This window comes from Lepidochelys kempii, chromosome 8, assembly GCF_965140285.1.
Source record: "Lepidochelys kempii isolate rLepKem1 chromosome 8, rLepKem1.hap1, whole genome shotgun sequence".
Taxonomy (NCBI): Eukaryota; Metazoa; Chordata; order Testudines; family Cheloniidae; genus Lepidochelys; species Lepidochelys kempii.
Genome location: NC_136387.1, coordinates 20106387 through 20129496, shown reverse-complemented (window position 1 = coordinate 20129496; position 23110 = coordinate 20106387). Strand labels below are relative to the sequence as shown.

Genomic DNA, 23110 nt, shown 5'->3' with positions numbered 1-23110 from the left:
TTTGTTTCTCCTTGATGAAACCCCCCGCCCCTTGGTTCACTCTACTTCCCTGTAAGCTAACCACCCTCCCCTCCTCCCTTTAATCACCGCTTGCAGAGGCAATAAAGTCATTGCTGCTTCACATTCATGCATTCGTTATTCATTCATCACACAAATAGGGAGATGACTACCAAGGTATCCCAGGAGGGGTGGTGGAGGAGGGAAGGAAAATGCCACACAGCACTTTAAGCACAGCACTTTAAAAGTTTACAACTTTAAAATTTATTGAATGACAGCCTTCTTTTTTTTGGGCAATCCTCTGTGGTGGAGTGGCTGGTTGGCCGGAGGCCCCCCCACCGCGTTCTTGGGCGTCTGGGTGTGGAGGCTATGGAACTTGGGGAGGAGGGCGGTTGGTTACAGAGGGGCAGCAGTGGCAGTCTGTGCTCCAGCTGCCTTTGCTGCAGCTCAACCATACACTGGAGCATTCTGGTTTGGTCCTGCAGCAGCCTCAGCATTGAATCCTGCCTCCTCTCATCACGCTGCCGCCACATTTGAGCTTCAGCCCTGTCTTCAGCCCGCCACTTACTCTCTTCAGCCCGCCACTTACTCTCTTCAGCCCTCCACCTCTCCTCCCGGTCATTTTGTGCTTTCCTGCACTCTGACATTATTTGCCTCCACGCATTCGTCTGTGCTCTGTCAGTGTGGGAGGACAGCATGAGCTCGGAGAACATTTCATCGCGAGTGTGTTTTTTTTTCTTTCTAAGCTTCACTAGCCTCTGGGAAGGAGAAGATCCTGTGATCATTGAAACACATGCAGCTGGTGGAGAAAAAAAAAGGGACAGCGGTATTTAAAAAGACACATTTTATAAAACAGTCGCTACACTCTTTCAGGGTAAACCTTGCTGTTAACATTACATACATAGCACATGTGCTTTCGTTACAAGGTCGCATTTTGCCTCCTCCCACCGCGTGACTACCCCCTCAACCTTCCCCCCTCCCTGTGGCTAACAGCGGCGAACATTTCTGTTTAGCCACAGGCAAACAGCCCAGCAGGAATGGGCTATACTGAGTGTCCCTGAAGAAAAGCACCCTATTTCAACCAGGTGACCATGAATTATATCTCACTCTCCTGAGGATAACACAGAGAGATAAAGAACGGATTTTGGTTGAATGCCAGCAAACATACACTGCAATGCTTTGTTCTACAGTGATTCCCGAGTACGTGTTACTGGCCTGGAGTGGTAAAGTGTCCTACCATGAAGGACGAAATAAGGCTGCCCTCCCCAGAAACCTTTTGCAAAGGCTTTAGGACTACATCTAGGAGAACCGCAAATGCCAGGGCAAAGTAATCCTTTCACATGCTTGCTTTTAAACCATGTATAGCATTTTAAAAGGTACACTCACCAGAGGTCCCTTCTCCGCCTGCTGGGTCCAGGAGGCAGCCTTGGGTGGGTTCGGGGGGTACTGGCTCCAGGTCTAGGGTGAGAAACAGTTCCTGGCTGTCGGGAAAACGGGTTTCTCCACTTGCTTGCTGTGAGCTATCTACAACCTCCTCCTCCTCCTCATCTTCTTCGTCCCCAAAACCTGCTTCCGTATTGCCTCCATCTCCATTGGAGGAGTCAAACAACACGGCTGGGGTAGTGGTGGCTGAACCCCCTAAAATGGCATGCAGCTCATCATAGAAGCGGCATGTTTGGGGCTCTGACCCAGAGCGGCTGTTCGCCTCTCTGGTTTTCTGGTAGGCTTGCCTCAGCTCCTTCAGTTTCACACGGCACTGCTTCGGGTCCCTGTTATGGCCTCTGTCCTTCATGCCCTGGGAGATTTTCACAAAGGTTTTGGCATTTCGAAAACTGGAACGGAGTTCTGATAGCACGGATTCCTCTCCCCAAACAGCGATCAGATCCCGTACCTCCCGTTCGGTCCATGCTGGAGCTCTTTTGCGATTCTGGGACTCCATCATGGTCACCTGTGCTGATGAGCTCTGCATGGTCACCTGCAGCTTGCCACGCTGGCCAAACAGGAAATGAGATTCAAAAGTTTGCGGTTCTTTTCCTGTCTACCTGGCCAGTGCATCTGAGTTGAGAGTGCTGTCCAGAGCGGTCATAATGGAGCACTCTGGGATAGCTCCCGGAGGCCAATACCATCGAATTGTGTCCACAGTACCCCAAATTCGAGCTGGGAACGTCGATTTAAGCGCTAATCCACTTGTCAGGGGTGGAGTAAGGAAATCGATTTTAAGAGCCCTTTAAGTCGAAATAAAGGGCTTCACTGTGTGGACGGGTGCAGGTTTAAATCGATTTAACGTTGCTAAATTTGACCTAAAGTCCTAGTGTAGACCAGGGCTATGTTTCCCCAAACACAACCCTTAGTCTGCGGGCTGTGAAAGAGTGAAGTATAGGGACAGCTATGCTGGTTATATAGTACTGAAGGATTTTAATACCTGGGGAGACATCAGCAGGCCACTTAAACCATACTTAAATCTGCTTTGTACCGCTGTAGCATTGCAAATGAGACTTAATGGGGCTAGGGATCAGAACCAATATGTATGTGTTTCAGAGTAGCAGCCATGTTAGTCTGTATTCGCAAAAAGAAAAGGAGTACTTGTGGCACCTTAGAGACTAACCAATTTATTTGAGCATAAGCTTTCGTGATGCATCCGATGAAGTGAGCTGTAGCTCATGAAAGCTTATGCTCAAATAAATTGGTTAGTCTCTAAGGTGCCACAAGTACTCCTTTTCTTTTTGCGAATATGTATGTGATAAGTCTTTTTATTGAACTGTAGCATTTTTAGAATTCTCAAGTGTAAATTAAAGGAATCTGAAAAAATCCTTTAGCCTTTGTCATGTACTATATAACTAATCTAACTGTTGCATGTATTTTTATATTCAAAGAAATTGCTTCAGTTTTGTCATCTTTTTTTCTTTAGAATGAGTCCATCTTTGGATGGGTGTAGCAAAGAAGTAAACGAAGATTCAGTTTCAAGTGTTGCATTGAATTAGTGTTCATTTTAGATCTGATCTAACACCCATCTGACATTAATGAAAAGACTGAAAATGATTTCAGTGAGCGGTGGATCAGAGTCTATATAGTTTGTCTGTCTAGCATTTTCGCTTGAGAGCTACATTTTAATATGGGTTCAATTAAACTTTTCAGTTACAGAGTATTGTTTTGTAGAAATCCTTATTAAGCATAATACATCACTTAGTCATTGTTAATTTTTGAAGGCTTTTTAATTAATATTATAGTGTGATGGTTTGCATTCAAAAGAACAGTAATATTTTATGTTAATTATATTATGAATATATATGTTGTATAATCAGCAGCTTGTCAGAATTGTTAACAAACTTGTGTTTAGTAAAATAAAATTTCATACAAGATATCTCTGTCTAAAATGAATGAACCACTTTCATTCTATTGATTTAAATATTTTTTATTTTATTATATTAAAACAACATACAATCACCCTTCTGTTCATTCATCCATTGATACATGAATCTCAGCAATTATTTCAAATAAGAATCCAGGTGAATCCTCTCTGCCTCATCATTCGTCATCAGGCACATAATGATAGTTTCATAATCAAAATGTATTGTTTATCTGGGTGCCCTTAATAGTAACATGAGGTGATTTTCTTGTGTTATAGAACCTTAAACTTGGAGTTTTGATTGATTGTTGAAACCTTTTTAAGGAGATCGCAAAAATAAATTTTCTGTGTGTTGACAGGTTTCAGAGTAGCAGCTGTGTTAGTCTGTATCCACAAAAAGAAAAGGAGGACTTGTGGCACCTTAGAGACTAACAAATTTATTTGAGCATAAGCTTTCACGAAAGCTTATGCTCAAATAAATTTGTTAGTCTCTTAGGTGCCACAAGTCCTCCTTTTCTTTTTTCTTTGTGTGTATTTCCTCTCTATAGATAAAACATTTATCTGTTATTCTTAGACCTTTCTTATTCTTATGAAAGAACAAATTTTCATTTCAAAATGTCTCAGCATTTGCAGATATAATGACTAAAATTTCAGCAGCGTTGAGCTTTAATAACATGCTAGTGGTTGTATCATCAAGCAGCAAAACACTTGGGAGGGTTTAAGCTCAGTTTTCCTAATGATAAACTGCAAGTAAATAACTAGGCTGTACCTTTTTGATTGAGTACTCTTGCATTAAAGTTCTCATTTTGAACAGTGATGTGTTGTAGAATAATATTTTAATGTTACTCAAAATAGTTGACATTTCAGCTTGGGGAAAGAAAAATATTCAGATAAGCACATGATCATTTTTTCAGGAAGAGTAAAAGTTTGTAAGTCCCTTGATATTTGCTTAATACGCAGTGGTGTTGTAGCTGTGTCGATACCAGGATATTAGAGAAACAGGGTTGGTGAGGTAATATCTTTTATTGGACCAACTTCTATTGGTGAGAGAGGCAAGCATCTGAGCTTACACAGAGGTTGAAAGCTTTCCTCTTTCACCAACAGAAGTTGGTCCAATAAAAGATATTACCTCACCCATCTTGTCTCTCTGTTTGCTTAATAGATATGTAGGGTCAGAATTTTTTTTTTTTTTATTGTTTATGGGTTGGTCATTCTATTTCTGCAGTCCTGACAATATGAAAAGCTGTCTGAAGCTTCTTTAATGTATGTAAATCCCAGATTGTGAGCTCTAGAGTTGGTTATTTCTGAGTAAACTACTACTAACAGGTTTCAGAGTAGCAGCCGTGTTAGTCTGTGTTCGCAAAAAGAAAAGGAGGACTTGTGGCACCTGAGAGACTAACAAATTTATTTGAGCATACGCTTTCGTGAGCTACAGCTCACTTCATCGGATGCGTTCAGTGGCTGCATCCGATGAAATGAGCTAATGTGAAGGAAGAATGCCCATGCTGTTCATGTTCTTTGGATAATAAATATGGACTTCACTCTCCACAGCTGTGCTAAATTGACTTTAAAAGGAAGAAATTACACTACATAACAATGGACCTGATTCTTCACTATTTTGCACTTTGTGTAGTTTGTGTGTATACCTGCCTGAAGTGGGTGTGTATAGCTGCCATTGTTATTTGGTAATATGTTACCCCCATATTGCACTCACTGTGCACATGTGTAAATGACTATACAGGGTGCATGGTTGGGGAGAAAAAGACCCAATGAGATAGGTTGAGCTTTTTGCTGGTACAGCTGTCAGTGCAGCGACCGGGGGAAGGTAGTTTGAATGTGCCGTATTCAGAGGCTGTGGGGGTGAGCTAGTTTAGCACCCAGTATTATATCCCAGTTTTAGCATGGCAGTTTCCACAATATGCATCCAATGAAGTGAGCTGTAGCTCACGAAAGCTTATGCTCAAATAAATTGGTTAGTCTCTAAGGTGCCACAAGTACTCCTTTTCTTTTTGCGAATACAGACTAACACGGCTGTTACTCTGAAACCAGTGTGACTTCTGTGGCTCTTTACAGGGACACTAAATAGCCTGGGTTCAGGTTGGCTATGGCCTCTCCCATCTCTGATCCATCCCTCTCCCTTCTCTGGCATGCCTGTGCCCTGCCTCCACTCCATTCCCAGATCACTCTAGGATGCCCCTTATGCCAGAGTGGTAGGTGGGAGTAGAGTACCCTTGCACTGAGGGTATTCTCTGGGGCACTTTAGACTTGTTCTACAGCCTCTTTGTGTTAGCTTGGCTAGCACAAAGGGATTGCAAGGCAGTGCTGAATAGGGCCCAGTATTGGAATAGTAGTGAAGTCTGGCTTCTGACAATAGTGGCCTGATTTCAAATACACTGATATAAGCAGGGGTAATTCTACTGAAATCAAAGGAGTTAAACTTCTGAAAAACAAATCTGAAAGAAGAATCAGCTCCAGTATGCAGACCCTATGCAAAGTGCAATCCACACCATGAACATCAACTCAAACACCTAAAGCACAGTGAACAATATTCCAGTTATAGTATTTTGTGTTCTTAATTTGAAGTGCTAAACATAAACTGTAGATGAAATAATGTGTATTGTGCTGAGTAATAACATTCCTATGTGAACCAGACAAGTGGCATCATCAACAGGAAAAAAGAGTTGTCACCCACAAGAAATAAATTATTTAAAATTGATTCATTAAAAGGAACAAGGAATAAGCAGTGAAACCTCAGCACATCAGATCATATGCATCAGAGTTCAGCAATCAAATGACCCTCCCTTGATATCCCTTAACAGTTACCCCAGAAAAGAGAAGCAAATGCCATTTCATCTTGTTTCTGGGTAGGAATAGTATTTTTCAGTTTTCTTTTCAAACTACAAATAAATTACTTTGACTTTTTAATAAGAAATCTAGATGGGTATGTGCTCAATGCAGGGCAATATATGAAATTATGGGTGTGACAGGTTGGATCACAGAAAGCCCCTTGGGACTGCCCACTGATGTACCAAGACTACTGCCCCTGCTTTCCCTGCCAGCTTGAGACTCCAGCACCCTGTCTTGCTGAGCCAGACACGCCAGTCTGCTCCAACTCAGACCCAGGGTCTGAACCATGTGCCCCAAAGCTGCAGACTTAACTGAAAGCAACTTAAGAAGTGTTCCTGTCTTTAACACTCAGATGTCCAACTCCCAATGGGGTCCAAACCCTAAACAAATCAGTTTTACCCTGTATAAAGCTTACACAGAGTAAACTCATAAATTGTTCGCCCTCTATAACGCTGATAGAGAGGTTTGCACAGCTGTTTGCCCCCTTCCCCCCAGGTATTAATATATACTCTGGATTAAATAATAAGTAAAAAGTGTTTTTATTAAATTCAGAAAGTAGGATTTAAGAGGTTCCAAGTAGTAACAGACAGAACAAAGTGAATTACCAAGCAAAATAAAATAAAACATGCAAGTCTAAGTCTAATACAGTAATAAAACTGAATACAGATAAAATCTCAGCCTCAGAGATGTTTCAATAAGTTTCTTTCACAGACTGGATGCCTTCCTAATCTGGGCACAATCCTTTCCCCGGTACAGCCCTTGTTCCAGCTCAGGTGGTAGCTAGGGGATTTCTCATGACGGCTGCCCCCTTTGTTCTGTTCCACCAACTTATATATCTTTTGCATAAGGCGGGAATCATTTGTCCCCCTCTGGGTTCCCACCCCTCCTTCTCAATGGAAAAACACCAGGTTAAAGACCGATTCCAGTTCAGGTGACATGATCACATGTCACTGTAAGACTTCATTACCACTTGCCAGCACACAGGTATACAGGAAGAGTTACAAGTAAAACAGAGCCACTTACAGTCAATTCAGGGGTTGGTCTGAGCAGGTACCCCTTTGCATTCAATTTACAGGAGTGCAAGTGATTACGATAGTTACAGAGCAATGGATCAGTCTTTTGCATTCCTGAGTGAAGTTAATGGTACATTCAATGATGAGCTGCCAAAATCTTAACAACTGGTTCCCTCCTCACCCCATGAGGCGGTCGTTGCCCCACCCCTGCCCCCTGGGGACTCCTGCCCCATCCAACCCCCCCCCCGCATTCCTTGATGCCCCCCCAAGACCCCTGCCTCATCCACCCCTGTCCCCTGACTGCCCCCAGAACCGGGCAGAAGGGTGTCATAGGCCACCATAGTGGGTGCCCACCCCGCCTCTAAGAGCCAGAGGCACCTGCCGGGCGGCGAGGTGGGGAGTCCCAGAGGTGCTTACCTGAGGCAGCTCCCAGGAAGCATCTGGCAGGTCCCTCTGGCTCCTCGGGGCAGGGGAACGTAGCTAGGTGGGGGGCAGGGTGAGTGGCTGCTCCCCCACTGATCACATCAAAAGTTTCCCCTGCACGCCTCCCACCCTGGGTTACCTGCTGCAGCGCGGGCGGCCCTCCTCGCATCCCCACCCCAGTTCACCTCCGCCTCCCTGGGCCTGAGCAGGAAGCTGCAGCCTGCTTCTCAGCCTGCCCTGGCTTCCTGTGCAAACAGCTGATTCGTGGGAAGCCTGATGGGGGCGGAGAAGCAGGGCGGGGCAGTGCGTTCAGGGGCGGAGGTGGAGTGGAGGTGAGCTGGGGGTGGGGCGGGGAGCTGCCGGTGTGTGTTCTGCACCCACCAAATTTTCCCTTTGGGTGCTCCAGCCCTGGAGCACCCATGGAGTCGGTGCCTAAGGCGCCACTTTTGGCTTGTTAAATTTAGAAGTCCTTTTAGAACCCGTTGTCCCTCGCGGATTCTAAATTTAGCAACCGGTTCTAGTGAACCGGTGCAAACCAGCTCCAGCTCACCACTGTGTACATGTCTGTTCTGGCTACTAGGGTCAGTCAGCAGGATTCCTCTGCACCTCCATACATGATTTTACAGCCTGAAACCCAGTCAGGATATTAACACTTAGCCATAGTGATGTTAATTAAATATTAACATTGTTAGCTGTTTTCTGATTATTTCAGCAGAAGCATTGAGCTGTTTTGGGATTTTGAGCAGCCTTTAGGGCTGTGAGCAGAGCTTGCGATGTTAGGCGGAGCTTGACCAGAATAGCAAGGTGATCTTCAGCTACACTGAACATTAATATACAGTGAACCGTGCATTTAGGGAAACCTCCAGTAGGCAACTCCCTGTTTTAACTTTTAAGTATTTCCTCAAGGCTTCCGCTACATTTTTATGACCTCTAGTTTAGCAGGCGATAGAGTTTTGTTGCTCCTTTGGGAGGTGGCTTAAAGCTGATTTAGCAGTGTATGTAATTTTTTGTGTATGGGTACAGTAGGTCCTGTAGGTATGAAAGAAAACAGGATCCAACTATTTAAGGGTATGTCTACACTACGGAATAAGGTTGAATTTATAGAAGTCGGTTTTTTAGAAATCGGTTTTATATATTCGAGTGTGTGTGTCCCCACAGAAAATGCTCTAAGTGCATTAAGTGCATTAACTCGGCGGAGCGCTTCCACAGTACCGAGGCAAGCGTCGACTTCCGGAGCGTTGCACTGTGGGTAGCTATCCCACAGTTCCCGCAGTCTCCGCTGCCCATTGGAATTCTGGGTTGATATCCCAATGCCTGATGGGGCTAAAACATTGTCGCGGGTGGTTCTGGGTACATATCGTCAGGACCCCGTTCCCACCCTCCCTCCCCCCGTGAAAGCAAGGGCAGACAATCATTTCGCGCCTTTTTTCCTGAGTTACCTGTGCAGACGCCATACCACGGCAAGCATGGAGCCCGCTCAGGTAACTGTCACCCTATGTCTCCTGGGTGCTGGCAGACGCGGTACGGCTTTGCTGCACAGTAGCAGCAACCCATTGCCTTCTGGCAGCAGACGGTGCAATACGACTGGTAGTCGTCCTCGTCGTGTCCGAGGTGCTCCTGGCCACGTCGGCTGGGAGCGCCTGGGCAGACATGGGCGCAGGGACTAAATTTGGAGTGACTTGACCAGGTCATTCTCTTTAGTCCTGCAGTCAGTCCTATTGAACCGTCTTATGGTGAGCGGGCAGGCGATACGGACTGCTAGCAGTCGTACTGTATCATCTTCTGCCAGGCAGGCAAGAGATGAGGATGGCTAGCAGTCGTACTGTACCATCTTCTGCCGAGCAGCCATGAGATGTGGATGGCATGCAGTCCTTCTGCACCGTCTGCTGCCAGCCAAAGATGTAAAAGATAGATGGAGTGGGTCAAAACAAGAAATAGACCAGATTTGTTTTGTACTCATTTGCCTCCTCCCCTGTCTAGGGGACTCATTCCTCTAGGTCACACTGCAGTCACTCACAGAGAAGGTGCAGCGAGGTAAATCTAGCCATGTATCAATCAGAGGCCAGGCTAACCTCCTTGTTCCAATAAGAACGATAACTTAGGTGCACCATTTCTTATTGGAACCCTCCGTGAAGTCCTGCCTGAAATACTCCTTGATGTAAAGACACCCACTTTGTTGATTTTAGCTCCCTGAAGCCAACCCTGTAAGCCGTGTCGTCAGTCGCCCCTCCCTCTGTCAGAGCAACGGCAGACAATCGTTCCGCGCCTTTTTTCTGTGCGGACGCCATACCAAGGCAAGCATGGAGGCCGCTCAGCTCACTTTGGCAATTAGGAGCACATTAAACACCACACGCATTATCCAGCAGTATATGCAGCACCAGAACCTGGCAAAGCGATACCGGGCGAGGAGGCAACGTCAGCGCGGTCCCGTGAGTGATCAGGACATGGACACAGATTTCTCTGAAAGCATGGGCCCTGCCAATGCATGCATCATGGTGCTAATGGGGCAGGTTCATGTGGTGGAACGCCGATTCTGGGCTCGGGAAACAAGCACAGACTGGTGGGACCGCATAGTGTTGCAGGTCTGGGACGATTCCCAGGGGCTGCGAAACTTTCGCATGCGTAAGGGCACTTTCATGGAACTTTGTGACTTGCTTTCCCCTGCCCTGAGGCACATGAATACCAAGATGAGAGCAGCCCTCACAGTTGAGAAGCGAGTGGCGATAGCCCTGTGGAAGCTTGCAACGCCAGACAGCTACCGGTCAGTTGCGAATCAATTTGGAGTGGGCAAATCTACTGTGGGGGCTGCTGTGATGCAAGTAGCCCACGCAATCAAAGATCTGCTGATATCAAGGGTAGTGACCCTGGGAAATGTTCAGGTCATAGTGGATGGCTTTGCTGCAATGGGATTCCCTAACTGTGGTGGGTCTATAGACGGAACCCATATCCCTATCTTGGCACCGGAGCACCAAGCCGCCGAGTACATAAACCGCAAGGGGTACTTTTCGATAGTGCTGCAAGCTCTGGTGGATCACAAGGGACGTTTCACCAACATCAACGTGGGATGGCCGGGAAAGGTGCATGATGCTCGCATCTTCAGGAACTCTGGTCTGTTTCAAAAGCTGCAGGAAGGGACTTTCTTCCCAGACCAGAAAATAACTGTTGGGGATGTTGAAATGCCTATATGTATCCTTGGGGACCCAGCCTACCCCTTAATGCCATGGCTTATGAAGCCGTACACAGGCAGCCTGGACAGTCGTCAGGAGCTGTTCAACTACAGGCTGAGCAAGTGCAGAATGGTGGTAGAATGTGCATTTGGACGTTTAAAGGCGCGCTGGCGCAGTTTACTGACTCGCTTAGACCTCAGCGAAACCAATATTCCCACTGTTATTACTGCTTGCTGTGTGCTCCACAATATCCGTGAGAGTAAGGGGGAGACGTTTATGGCGGGGTGGGAGGTTGAGGCAAATCGCCTGGCTGCTGGTTACGCACAGCCAGACACCAGGGCGGTTAGAAGAGCACAGGAGGGCGCGGTATGCATCAGAGAAGCTTTGAAAACCAGTTTCATGACTGGCCAGGCTACGATGTGAAAGTTCTGTTTGTTTCTCCTTGATGAAACCCCCCGCCCCTTGGTTCACTCTACTTCCCTGTAAGCTAACCACCCTCCCCTCCTCCCTTCAATCACCGCTTGCAGAGGCAATAAAGTCATTGTTGCTTCACATTCATGCATTCTTTATTCATTCATCACACAAATAGGGGGATGACTACCAAGGTATCCCAGGAGGGGTGGTGGAGGAGGGAAGGAAAATGCCACACAGCACTTTAAGCACAGCACTTTAAAAGTTTACAACTTTAAAATTTATTGAATGACAGCCTTCTTTTTTTTGGGCAATCCTCTGTGGTGGAGTGGCTGGTTGGCCGGAGGCCCCCCCACCGCGTTCTTGGGCATCTGGGTGTGGAGGCTATGGAACTTGGGGAGGAGGGCGGTTGGTTACAGAGGGGCTGCAGTGGCAGTCTGTGCTCCAGCTGCCTTTGCTGCAGCTCAACCATACACTGGAGCATACTGGTTTGGTCCTGCAGCAGCCTCAGCATTGAATCCTGCCTCCTCTCATCACGCTGCCGCCACATTTGAGCTTCAGCCCTGTCTTCAGCCCGCCACTTACTCTCTTCAGCCCGCCACCTCTCCTCCCGGTCATTTTGTGCTTTCCTGCACTCTGACATTATTTGCCTCCACGCATTCGTCTGTGCTCTGTCAGTGTGGAAGGACAGCATGAGCTCGGAGAACATTTCATCGCGAGTGCGTTTTTTTTTCTTTCTAAGCTTCACTAGCCTCTGGGAAGGAGAAGATCCTGTGATCATTGAAACACATGCAGCTGGTGGAGAAAAAAAAAGGGACAGCGGTATTTAAAAAGACACATTTTATAAAATAGTGGCTACACTCTTTCAGGGTAAACCTTGCTGTTAACATTACATACATAGCACATGTGCTTTCGTTACAAGGTCGCATTTTGCCTCCTCCCACCGCGTGACTACCCCCTCAACCTTCCCCCCTCCCTGTGGCTAACAGCGGCGAACATTTCTGTTTAGCCACAGGCAAACAGCCCAGCAGGAATGGGCTCCTCTGAGTGTCCCCTGAAGAAAAGCACTCTATTTCAACCAGGTGACCATGAATTATATCTCACTCTCCTGAGGATAACACAGAGAGATAAAGAACGGATGTTGTTTGAATGCCAGCAAACATACACTGCAATGCTTTGTTCTACAATGATTCCCGAGTACGTGTTACTGGCCTGGAGTGGTAAAGTGTCCTACCATGAAGGACGCAATAAGGCTGCCCTCCCCAGAAACCTTTTGCAAAGGCTTTAGGACTACATCTAGGAGAACCGCAAATGCCAGGGCAAAGTAATCCTTTCACATGCTTGCTTTTAAACCATGTATAGTATTTTAAAAGGTACACTCACCAGAGGTCCCTTCTCCGCCTGCTGGGTCCAGGAGGCAGCCTTGGGTGGGTTCGGGGGGTACTGGCTCCAGGTCTAGGGTGAGAAACAGTTCCTGGCTGTCGGGAAAACGGGTTTCTCCACTTGCTTGCTGTGAGCTATCTACAACCTCCTCCTCCTCCTCATCTTCTTCGTCCCCAAAACCTGCTTCCGTATTGCCTCCATCTCCATTGAAGGAGTAAAACAACACAGCTGGGGTAGTGGTGGCTGAACCCCCTAAAATGGCATGCAGCTCATCATAGAAGCGGCATGTTTGGGGCTCTGACCCAGAGCGGCTGTTCGCCTCTCTGGTTTTCTGGTAGGCTTGCCTCAGCTCCTTCAGTTTCACGCAGCACTGCTTCGGGTCCCTGTTATGGCCTCTGTCCTTCATGCCCTGGGAGATTTTCACAAAGGTTTTGGCATTTCGAAAACTGGAACAGAGTTCTGATAGCACGGATTCCTCTCCCCAAACAGCGATCAGATCCCGTACCTCCCGTTCGGTCCATGCTGGAGCTCTTTTGCGATTCTGGGACTCCATCATGGTCACCTGTGCTGATGAGCTCTGCATGGTCACCTGCAGCTTGCCACGCTGGCCAAACAGGAAATGAGATTCAAAAGTTCGCGGTTCTTTTCCTGTCTACCTGGCCAGTGCATCTGAGTTGAGAGTGCTGTCCAGAGCGGTCATAATGGAGCACTCTGGGATAGCTCCCGGAGGCCAATACCATCGAATTGTGTCCACAGTATCCCAAATTCGAGCCGGCAACGTCGATTTAAGCGCTAATCCACTTGTCAGGGGTGGAGTAAGGAAATCGATTTTAAGAGCCCTTTAAGTCGAAATAAAGGGCTTCATTGTGTGGACGGGTGCAGGTTTACATCGATTTAACGCTGCTAAATTCGACCTAAAGTCCTAGTGTAGACCAAGGCTAAGGGTCTTATAAATATATTTGCAATGACATAAGCAAAGTTTGTATTTTGACTAGTATTGTAATTGCCTAAGTATTTATGTAACTATGATGATAGGATACTGGTTGCACAGTAACCAAGACAACATGGCCTTGATTTGTTGAGCAGAATTGGTTTTGCACCAAACCATAATAGCAAATGAAACTGTTTTTAAATGGAAGCTTATATTCTGGGGAAAAGAGAAAAATCTCTGGAAGAGCATTAAACCTAGTGAGATTTTTCCATAAGTATTCACAAGCAATCACTAATCAGCTGGTGACAGTGCCATGGAGATTGCATGCATGTATGACAATTTTACTACTGTCATTGTAGGCTGTGAAAATCAATACATGTGTTTACATTTTCTTTTGACAGTGGCAAAAGATAAGGAGACCTCTGAGGAAAAGGGAATTATTATGCCTAGTGCTTCCTGAGGCCTGAGAAATTCTGAGTGCTTTCACCTCCCATTGATTTCAGCACTTCTTAGAACTGGATCCTTTTGCTTCTTCCACAGTGTATGTGGCATGTCAATGAGATGCTCTGTGGTATTGCTCTAAGTGTGTCTGAGTAAGATAAGTGGCTTTGCTCAATTGTGGATGTTGCTAGGTTGATTATGAGCATGGCTGGTTTGTGCATGTTATTGGCGTTCATGATGAGAATAAATTATTTTAATTATGAAAGTGTGGAAATTACTGCACATTTGACATTGTTGTACAGACAAATAATGGAGAGCGATTACAAGAACAGAACTGTTGCTCAAAGGTTCATCAAAGCACTGAGAAATGCTGCTTCTCCTCCAGAATGTTGTCATCTATATTTTAAAGTTAATAATAAATGAACATTTAAAATTGCTTTTATTTCTGCTTTGTGTTGTTCCTTGGTGTCATTATGTGTGTGACAAGACGTCAGCACGGTTGCTGTAATTTTGCATGCTGGATGAAATGCTCCATAGTTGGGACTACCACTAGGTAAGCCTTACTTAAAAACATGTATATTTACTTTTTTACTTTACTTGTTACACTGCATTTAAACTAGTGATATCCCTGAAACTATTACAAGGTAAATCTTCCTGACTATAAAACCAAGTAGGCTGTGGAATAAGTTCCCGAGGAAAATGGTAGAAGCCCCATTACTTGGAAACGGTTACACTAGACTGGACAAAACACTGGGAAATGTGCAGTAGAACAATCTTTCAGCGAAGCTTTTTCCATCTACAACACCTGTGGTCAATGAGATCATTTTAGCAGAAATATTCAACTTTTCTGGAATTATTATTTTGCTTACATACTGAATTACCACTTATTTCAGATAGAGGGCCAATTTCATCCCTGGCATAAATCTGTTGACTTCAGTGGAATCAGAATAGGGAAGGGACACATTTGGCCTATTCTGCGTCCAGAAGTTAGCCTCCTGAATCCCTTTCAAAATTATTCTGTGTGGATGATTTAGAAGCAAAACTAATAATTCAGCAGAATAGTCTCATTTTCCCCTATGAACTGTCATGTTCTGGCTTGTCTGAAGTTGCTCTACATTTTCAAATACTATCCTTGGCATGCAGAACTGTGGTTCTTCAGTTCTCAAAGTGCTACAGTGGTTTTTCCTTTCTCTCTCAGTAATTCCTGATGCCTGTCCACACACCTCCAAACTCTTCCATTGATCTCTTGTGCTCCCAGATTTCCAATATATATTTGATGGAAATAATGTTGCTACATAAAGTAGTGTGCACAACTGTGAAGAAAATGCATTTGTGCATGAAATATATTTAATGAAAGAGAAAATGTGCTTAAATATTAATATATCATAGACCATGGGGGAAAATGGAGATAGTAATTTTATAAGAAGAAGATTGAGAGTAGAATGATTTATATCTTGGACTCTTAAATTATGTAGAAGTTCAGCTATTTTGTAGCTATCACATACTTGTTGACAAGTTGCAGAAATTAAAAATCTAGTGAAATGCTACATCTGAGACCTAGTTACAAATCTTAGGCCTTACTGTTAACTGGTAATGAAAGCAGTAATTCTATTCTGATTTGTTTAGCTGGAAATAGAAAACAATAGACTCTGGGTCTCTTATTAAAGGAATAAAAAGGGGCATATTTTCTGTTGACAGAAGAATTGTCTTGGTGTACCCATGGCATTTCCTGTTGATCATGTTGCTTCTTTCTCTTATTGCCAGTCATTGATCTGCTTTGTGTGGGTAGAAATGTTAGACGTATTTACTCTGTAGTAAAATCTGTAAGTTACTGTTTGCTTTGTTGTTTCAGTTTGCTTTCCCATACACTGCCTTAATGGTGTCTCTCTCTTTGGATCTTGCTGACAGCTTTAAAATGTCAATTTTATACGAATCACCCAGTTTTATAAGTTTATTACTGCTATTTCATATCTCTTTGTGAAGATCAGCGTTGGCGATTTTCAAAGAAACATTTTCAAATGAAAATGAGGCGTTTACACTTGCTAAAATAGCCACAGGGATTTCCTCTGTCTTGTGGAGGAAATTCTGCAATTTCCCTTTATCAGGTTGCCACACTTTTCAGATGATGGCACTGTGGAATTTCATTAGATGCATTTCCTGTGTATATTCACAACCATACCTGCTTATTTTTAGTGTCAAAGATGTTTTTACACCTGTCAGTCCTGGAGAGCTAAGGCAGAATGAGGGGTTCTGTTCTGTCCCATGTATCCTCAACGTAATTATTTATTTAGTTCCAGTCAGTTACCTATGGTATTACAAGGTATAACTTCATGGAATTTAATAAACAATATTATTGGTAAATGCACAAGAAGGAGTGGAGTACAGTGTGCTGCCCCTTATCTGTGTTGGCCCTGAAGGGGTAATGGAAGTAACAATCAGGAAAAATATTTTAATACTAAAATAAGTCTGAATATATAGAGTCAATATGCTGAGTAAGCAGGTCCCATTTTTGTACCTGCATTCTTCATAGCACAAGCACAGTCTCGATGGGTTTGTGGAGGTGGTGCTGAAGGCACAATTTGAAAGGCATAGATTTGCACAAATGTCACTAATGACATCATTTGAAGGAAGTGGGGCTGCATAGGTGTCACTGAGCACATAATTTGGCTTGCTGGATCTTTACTGGTGTTGATATACAGTGGTGCTGGAACGCTTTATATAGTGGGGGTGCTGAGAGCCATTGAACCAAACTATAAACCCTGTATATGATGGAAACCACTTCAGGCCAGGGGGTTCTGCCATACCCCGAGTTCCAGCACCTATGCTGATATATGTGAAAGAGAGGTTTGACTTTGAGATCACAGGGTGAATTTGCAAGCCTGGAAGTTAGAAAAACATCCGTTTACTTCATAGTACTCTTACCTGGAAATCACTGACACACAGTAAACATGGAAAGCCAGGATGCCATTTTTAAGGAATTGCTTCTCATAGAAGAAGTGCACAAAAGTTGGCACAAAGTGATTACATTGTTTCATAACCATTCACTTGAGTACCTGGAGTGACATAGTCATCTGGCTGGTAGAGGAGCTGTATAATTCCAGTGTGTACTCAGCAGCAGATAATTACACTAAGTATCTTTAATAATATAATGAGATATAAAGTATCTTCATATATGTCTGGAGAAAAATTTCAGTGGGCTTTGGATAAGGCTCAGATATGCAAAATGTTCAGGATTTAACATGAATTCAAAATTAAGGAAAAGAAATGGCCAATTAATTTTTTTAAAAGTATAACTTTTATTACTTGGTCAAAAAAGGGGCATAATCTCTCAGCATGAGAGACTTTTTCCTTTTGACCCATGCCTTGTTCATACACACTATTTAAACCATGTTCTGAAGACAAAATTATTAACTTTCTCATGGGCTTGTCAGTGGTACTTGTCATTATAGTATCTGAGTGCTTCACAAACAGTTTATCTTCACAAAATGCCTGTGAGAAGAGGAGGTATTATTATCTTCATTTTACAGAGGGGGCACTGAGGTGCAGAGAGATTAAGGTAAAAAGTATTCACTATTTTGGGTGTCTAATTTGAGACACCGTCGGACCTGATTTTTCAAAATACTTAGAGCATTATATAGCACTTCATGTGTTTGAAGCACAACTCCCACACAGACTTCAGCTGCAGCTATGAGTTCTCAATACTTCTGCACATCAGTGCCAAAGTCATAAGGAAATGAAGGAAATACAGTTAGTGACCACCTCTGAGATGTTTGATTTAAATGACTTAACTAAATTCACACAGGAACACTGTGGCACAGACAGGAATAGAATCCGATTCTCCAGGGAAGCATTCAAATTGCTTTACTTATTACACTGTCTTTTCTCTTCCTGCAATCTGCCTAATTCACTATGCACCTTCCAACTTCTGCAACAAATGGAGGGGTCTCACAGACCCCAGTCTCCTTCACTACATAACCCTGATTCATCGCCAAAGCAGGTCCATCTTGTGCACTGAATTAGGTGGGCATCCTGTGGAAAAAACCGATACAATCATGTATTTAAAACTGCACAAAGGAGCTGAACTGCACAGACAACCTAACTCTGACATTTCCTAACTGAGGAGTAAGGATCCACTTAAATTGCTAAGAAATCACACAATTTTTGCAGGTTGGTCACGGCATAAATAGCATATTTCGCAGATGTGTTACACAGCCACAACATCTGCTATTTAGGCCGTGACCAACACAAAAGAATATGTGATTTCTCCTCAGTGTTATTCAAAATAGGGGTCTGGACCCAAAAGAGGGTTGCAAGCCTATTAGGTCACATCATTGCCACCCTTACTTCTCCTCTGCTGCTGGTGGGTGGCGCTGCCTTCCGAGCTGGGCGCCTGGGCACCAGCTGCCACTCTCCACTCTGCCTCCACAGCTGCTGGTTGGAGACCAGATTTCACAATCCATGATGCGATTTTCACAGCCATGAATTTGGTAGACCCTGATTTATGAGTGCTTGACTTTGCAACTTTAATAATGTTCTTTTAATTTAGGGTTACATGTGCATAATTTTCTGTTTTGTTTGGTTTTTGTTTTTGTTTTTTTTTTGTTTTGTTTTTTTTACTAAAAGCAAACTGAGAAAAACAGAAATTCCATCATGTGGCATCTTATTGACTGCCACATGGGCCATCAGCAGGTTTGGAACCTTTAGATACACCACATAGACTTCTGACTCTTGAGCTAATGGAGTAGCTGATAGTAGTAGTAGGTTGTCATCCTCTGTGTGGACCAGAACTAGATGCAAATGGGACATTGCCACTGGGTTGCACAGATATTTGCTAACAGCAGAAGAATAGTGAGACTCAGGAATCTGGATTTCTGGAAAGCAGAGTGCTGTAGTGGGCATCAATCTTCTCTCCTTTCCTCCCAAGCATTCCCTTTTCTGCCCACTCCCCTCCAACCTGGTCCCTGTTCCAATCCTCTCTCTTCACCACACCTGACTCCTCATCCCAGTCCCAGTCTCTTCACCTAGCTGGCCCCAGTCTTCACTCCTTAGACTACTCATCCTAGTCTGCACCTCCTTGCTCAGCAAGTCTTAGTCTCTCCCCTGCATACTCTCTACCTCAACCTCCATCTCCCCACAGCTTTCCAGTCCCAGACTCCTTCCCAATTGCCCAACCAGCCCTCAATTCTTTGTCCTAGTCTCATTGACCAGCCAGTCCCATTTGTCCCCTCCTGGCTTTTCATCCAGTTTGTCTCTCTCTGTTGGCCTCCAGTTGGACCCCTCCTGGCCCCTGTTCCCTGACCCTACTGGCTCCCTATCCCAATCTCCTTCTCCAGGCTCCTCACCCAATCTCAGTGTTTGTGCCCCTCTACCCCCTCTCCCCAGCTCCTTGTCCCAATCTCTTAGTCCAGCCAATCCCAGTTCTTCCCCTGCATTCTGGTTCCCCATCAGAGCCCCACTCATCTCCTTTCCCCTGCTTTACTGGTTCCCAGTCTCAGTCTCCTTGCCCAGCCCATCCCAATCTCCCCAAAGCTCTTCATCTGATCTCAGTCTTTCCCCACCTACTGGCTCCCAGTTTCCCTCCATATTTCCTTCCCTGGCTCCCAGTCCAAGTGTCCTTGCCCAGCCAGCCCCAATTTCCCTTTCCCCCTCAGCCGCCAGTCTCAGTCTCCCTGTTCCAATCTACCTGTGCCATCTTCCCAACAGTTCTGGTTCTTGTGTTCTCTGTATTCAAATCAGTCAACCCTGGGCCCAGCTGCGCACATTGATAGCACAGATGAGACAGGCTCCCTACTCTCAGTTGAGGTGTCTGGACCCAGCAAGCCTTGCAGTACCCCAGAGCTATACTTGCAAGGAAAGTCCTGCTCAGCCCTGAGTTTGAACATGCCCAGCGTGGATGGAATCCTCCAGGAATTTAGCGGCTAAAATCCAAGAAGAGTCAACAGAAAATGTGTGAATTATGATTTTTCGAAAACTTATTTTTGCCATATTTGGGTGATTTTTTTCAGGGACAGCAAAAGGCAGAGTTTGGACACGAAGGTCACCCCCTGCCAAATGTCAAGTCCCTGCTCTAAAGCAACTGTTTGAAGTAAAGGAGGCCAGATTTTTTCATCATGGGCAAAATAATGTATTTTCCCTAGCATGTTTCTCAGAAACCCAAATAAAAATAAAATAGAATACAGTAAAAAAAAATATTCAGCCTGAGGCAGACAGCCTGCATGGAAAGTTTCAGCCAAAACAGTTAAAGTTTGGTAAAGTTATAAGCTACTCAAAACAGGCTCTTATAATGGGAAGTGTGGGCACCTTAATGCTAGCTAGTGCTAACAGCCTTGTCTATAATAATTTCTCCCTCAGGGCTTCTTGCACTCAACAGCCATATTTAGCACTTGGAATGAACTCACAGAACTGTAATGAAAGACTTTGTCTTGCCTGTGCCAAGATATCACTTAACAGCATTGTCACAACTGGGCTCCAAAAGGCCTTCTCTACACAAACAGTTCACACCTTTTAGAAGTAAATTTAGTACTTGTAAAAGATGCCAAATTGAGAGCCCTAGAGGCAAAGTTTTATATTTATAATCAATCAGCTAGGGCACCTCCAGTAACAGGGTTAGATTGCCTCATGTTACTCTCTACTCCTAAGCAAAGCGTTTTAGCCCTACCCTACAAAGGCCACTTCTTATCATCTAAATATTATGGTTATGGGTGTAATTGAAATGTAGGTAGATAGAGTTAAGTGTCTGAGCTCAGTCAGTTCTTAGCCTTTGTGCCTGTTAGTACCAAAGAGGTGGTGGTTATGCAATATAGGAACTTGTCCTCTGGAAGCAGAATGAGACCTTCCATCATCTCATTTCACAAAAGGGCAACCAAGAGGCCAGGGGGTAGTTATAACTTTCACTCAGTACCAGCCCTGACTGGAGTTGATCCAAGCACTAAGAAGTGAGAGGCGTTGTATCCCAGCACTAAATCCATGAGGCAGCCAGTCCCCTTCTTGTTTCTTTAGGGGGCAAAATCCTGCAACCTTCGCTCAAGATTTACTAATTGGAGCCAATAGACGTTTCCCCTTATTAAGTCTGGAGTGAGGCCTGCAGGATTTAGCCCCGTCTAGGAAAACTCTTTATTGTTGGTGGACCTTAAATCACAGTTGCACAAACAGCAGTTTCCGGGCTTAGGTACCGCCGCGCAGCATCAGAGCACAAGCCGGAATCGCTGCTCCTGCTTGTACCTGAAAACTCCCCTTTCATTCCCGGAGCAGGCTCCAGGTGGCGCCGGTGGGTAAGCGCTTTCCCGGCTGCCCCATGACTTCAGTGAACTTTTCTCTGCAGCACTTGTGGCCACGCACTGAAACAGCAGGGGGTGCCAGATTCCACATGGAAGCCGCTACCCTCGTATTTGCGTGTGTAGGTGCGCGCGCGCAGCGGGCTGGGGCTGCTCCCAGCCCTCCGCTCCCCGCTTCGCCGTCAGTAGCGTTTGGAGCCAGGCGCCGGCAGACCGGAGCGCTGTCCATTCAGCACCACCTTCCTGCGCTAGGAAAAACCCAGTCCTGCACAGCTCGGCCTGATCCTCCCCAATAAAGCTTGCTTTGCAGTAAGTACAGGGAGATTTGTGGCTATGGGGTGTGTGTGGGGGGGGGGGGGGTGTTGCTGGTGTGTTTTGTGTGTGTGTTGTACACTACCCCCGGTGTGCCTATATAGCTTCACAACCACCACCAGACAATGAGAGCGGAGCCTGACTTGCATTGTGCCACAATTTGGGGGGTGCCTGTCCCGCTCTGACAGGGGATCAAGCTTGGTGGGGTTATATTGACACTCAGAAACCCATTCTCATATTAATATTTTGTCTTCTTTAAACAAAAGATAGCCTATAGGAGAGCAGCGTCCAGCCTGTAATAGCAGCCCCATCATCGGATTAACCACAGAACAAGGGGAACCAGTTTCAGCAGCATTCTCTTCTGTGCACTTTTTATGTTGTCTGCTAACAAGGATTTTCATAGCTCCAGACACCAAAAGGTTAAAACAATATATGTGATGAAAAAAATACTGGGCCAAGTTTATCCCTGCTAGAAGTCCACAGGCATCAGCAGATTTACAGCAGGGGAGGAATTTGGCCCATGTGCGAGGGCTTTTTGCAACACGGTCTTGATCTGCAACAATACTTGCTGTGTTAGTGGGATTGTGAGAGGTTTTATTTGGACTCACTTTGGGCCTTTCGAGAAGTTTTTATTTGTTTAATGCATGTTAAAGTGAAAGTTGTTCCAGATTTGACATGCTTTGTCTCTAGCAATCCAGTAAAAAATCCCAAGTGAGCAATGGTTGATACGAAGAATTCAATAGAGCAGTGTAAGGCAGAATCCTCTTCTCCATCTCCTTTCCCCTTCCCCCCCTCACCCATCTCCATACCCTTGTAACATCAGTCATCTTGAATTGTTTTAGGTCTGGAAAGTGAGGTCCAAGAATGGTGAAGCTGGGGAGTAATTTGAGTGACAAGAACAGCAAACAACCATCCAGTGAAGATGGTTTTCAGACAGTTCCTTTGATCACACCCTTGGAAGTAAATCACCTGCAGTTTCCAGCTCCGGAGAAGGTAACCCCCCACCTCAAACAAACACAAAAAAACCCTCACAGAGAGCAACCAGGTCTCTTCTTTTCACTGCCCTGTTCCATTATTGGTCTCTAATGAGCATTAAAATGCAATCCTTCTACCTTATCAATGCAACACAATAAAAAAGGGATTTCTTTGTTGGTGTTTTTTTTTTTAAAACACAACAGACTGACACAGGCAAACCAGAAAATGTTTCCTCGTGATTGCAGGTTGGGAAAAGGCTTAATATATTTTTCCTAAAAATGGCATTAAAATTAAATAGGAAAAATCTTAGAATGCATCTTGACAATAAAAGAGGCATCATGTGAGCAAGTGAGTCTGCATCTGCATTGAGAGTGATGAGATGACTCTTGTGTAATAAACAAAAGTTGAAGGGTATCTAATTTTAATTACGCAAATCAAGATTTGTTTTCTTAACTGTGGCCTTTCAAAGTCCATTTGATTTTAATTCAATTTGATTTATCTGATTAGAACAACTGAAGTCCCCGATAGAAAATGTGGTAATGGGTCATTCCATGTCTTCTTTTTCCCCCCATTGGCTTCTGTGAGGGAGC

General features: G+C 44.7%; 1 protein-coding gene across 8 annotated transcripts in view; it reads left to right on the top strand.

The window, feature by feature from the left end:
- Positions 1-23110, top strand: part of LOC140915685 (neuronal vesicle trafficking-associated protein 2) — a 75581-nt gene that overhangs the window by 9791 nt on the left and 42680 nt on the right. For 2 of the 8 annotated variants that reach the window (XM_073355786.1, XM_073355787.1), the window contains one exon: positions 22388-22538. The exons of 1 other annotated variant lie outside the window; for it this stretch is intronic. In XM_073355786.1, the coding sequence (XP_073211887.1) occupies positions 22410-22538 (129 nt within the window). In that variant the 5' untranslated portion in view covers positions 22388-22409. Of the gene's footprint in view, positions 1-2905; positions 3767-13919; positions 14402-14494; positions 14513-21174; positions 21543-22387; positions 22539-23110 lie in introns of those variants that run through there. 5 more of the 8 variants (XM_073355780.2, XM_073355778.2, XM_073355784.1 and 2 more) reach the window with 4 other exon arrangements.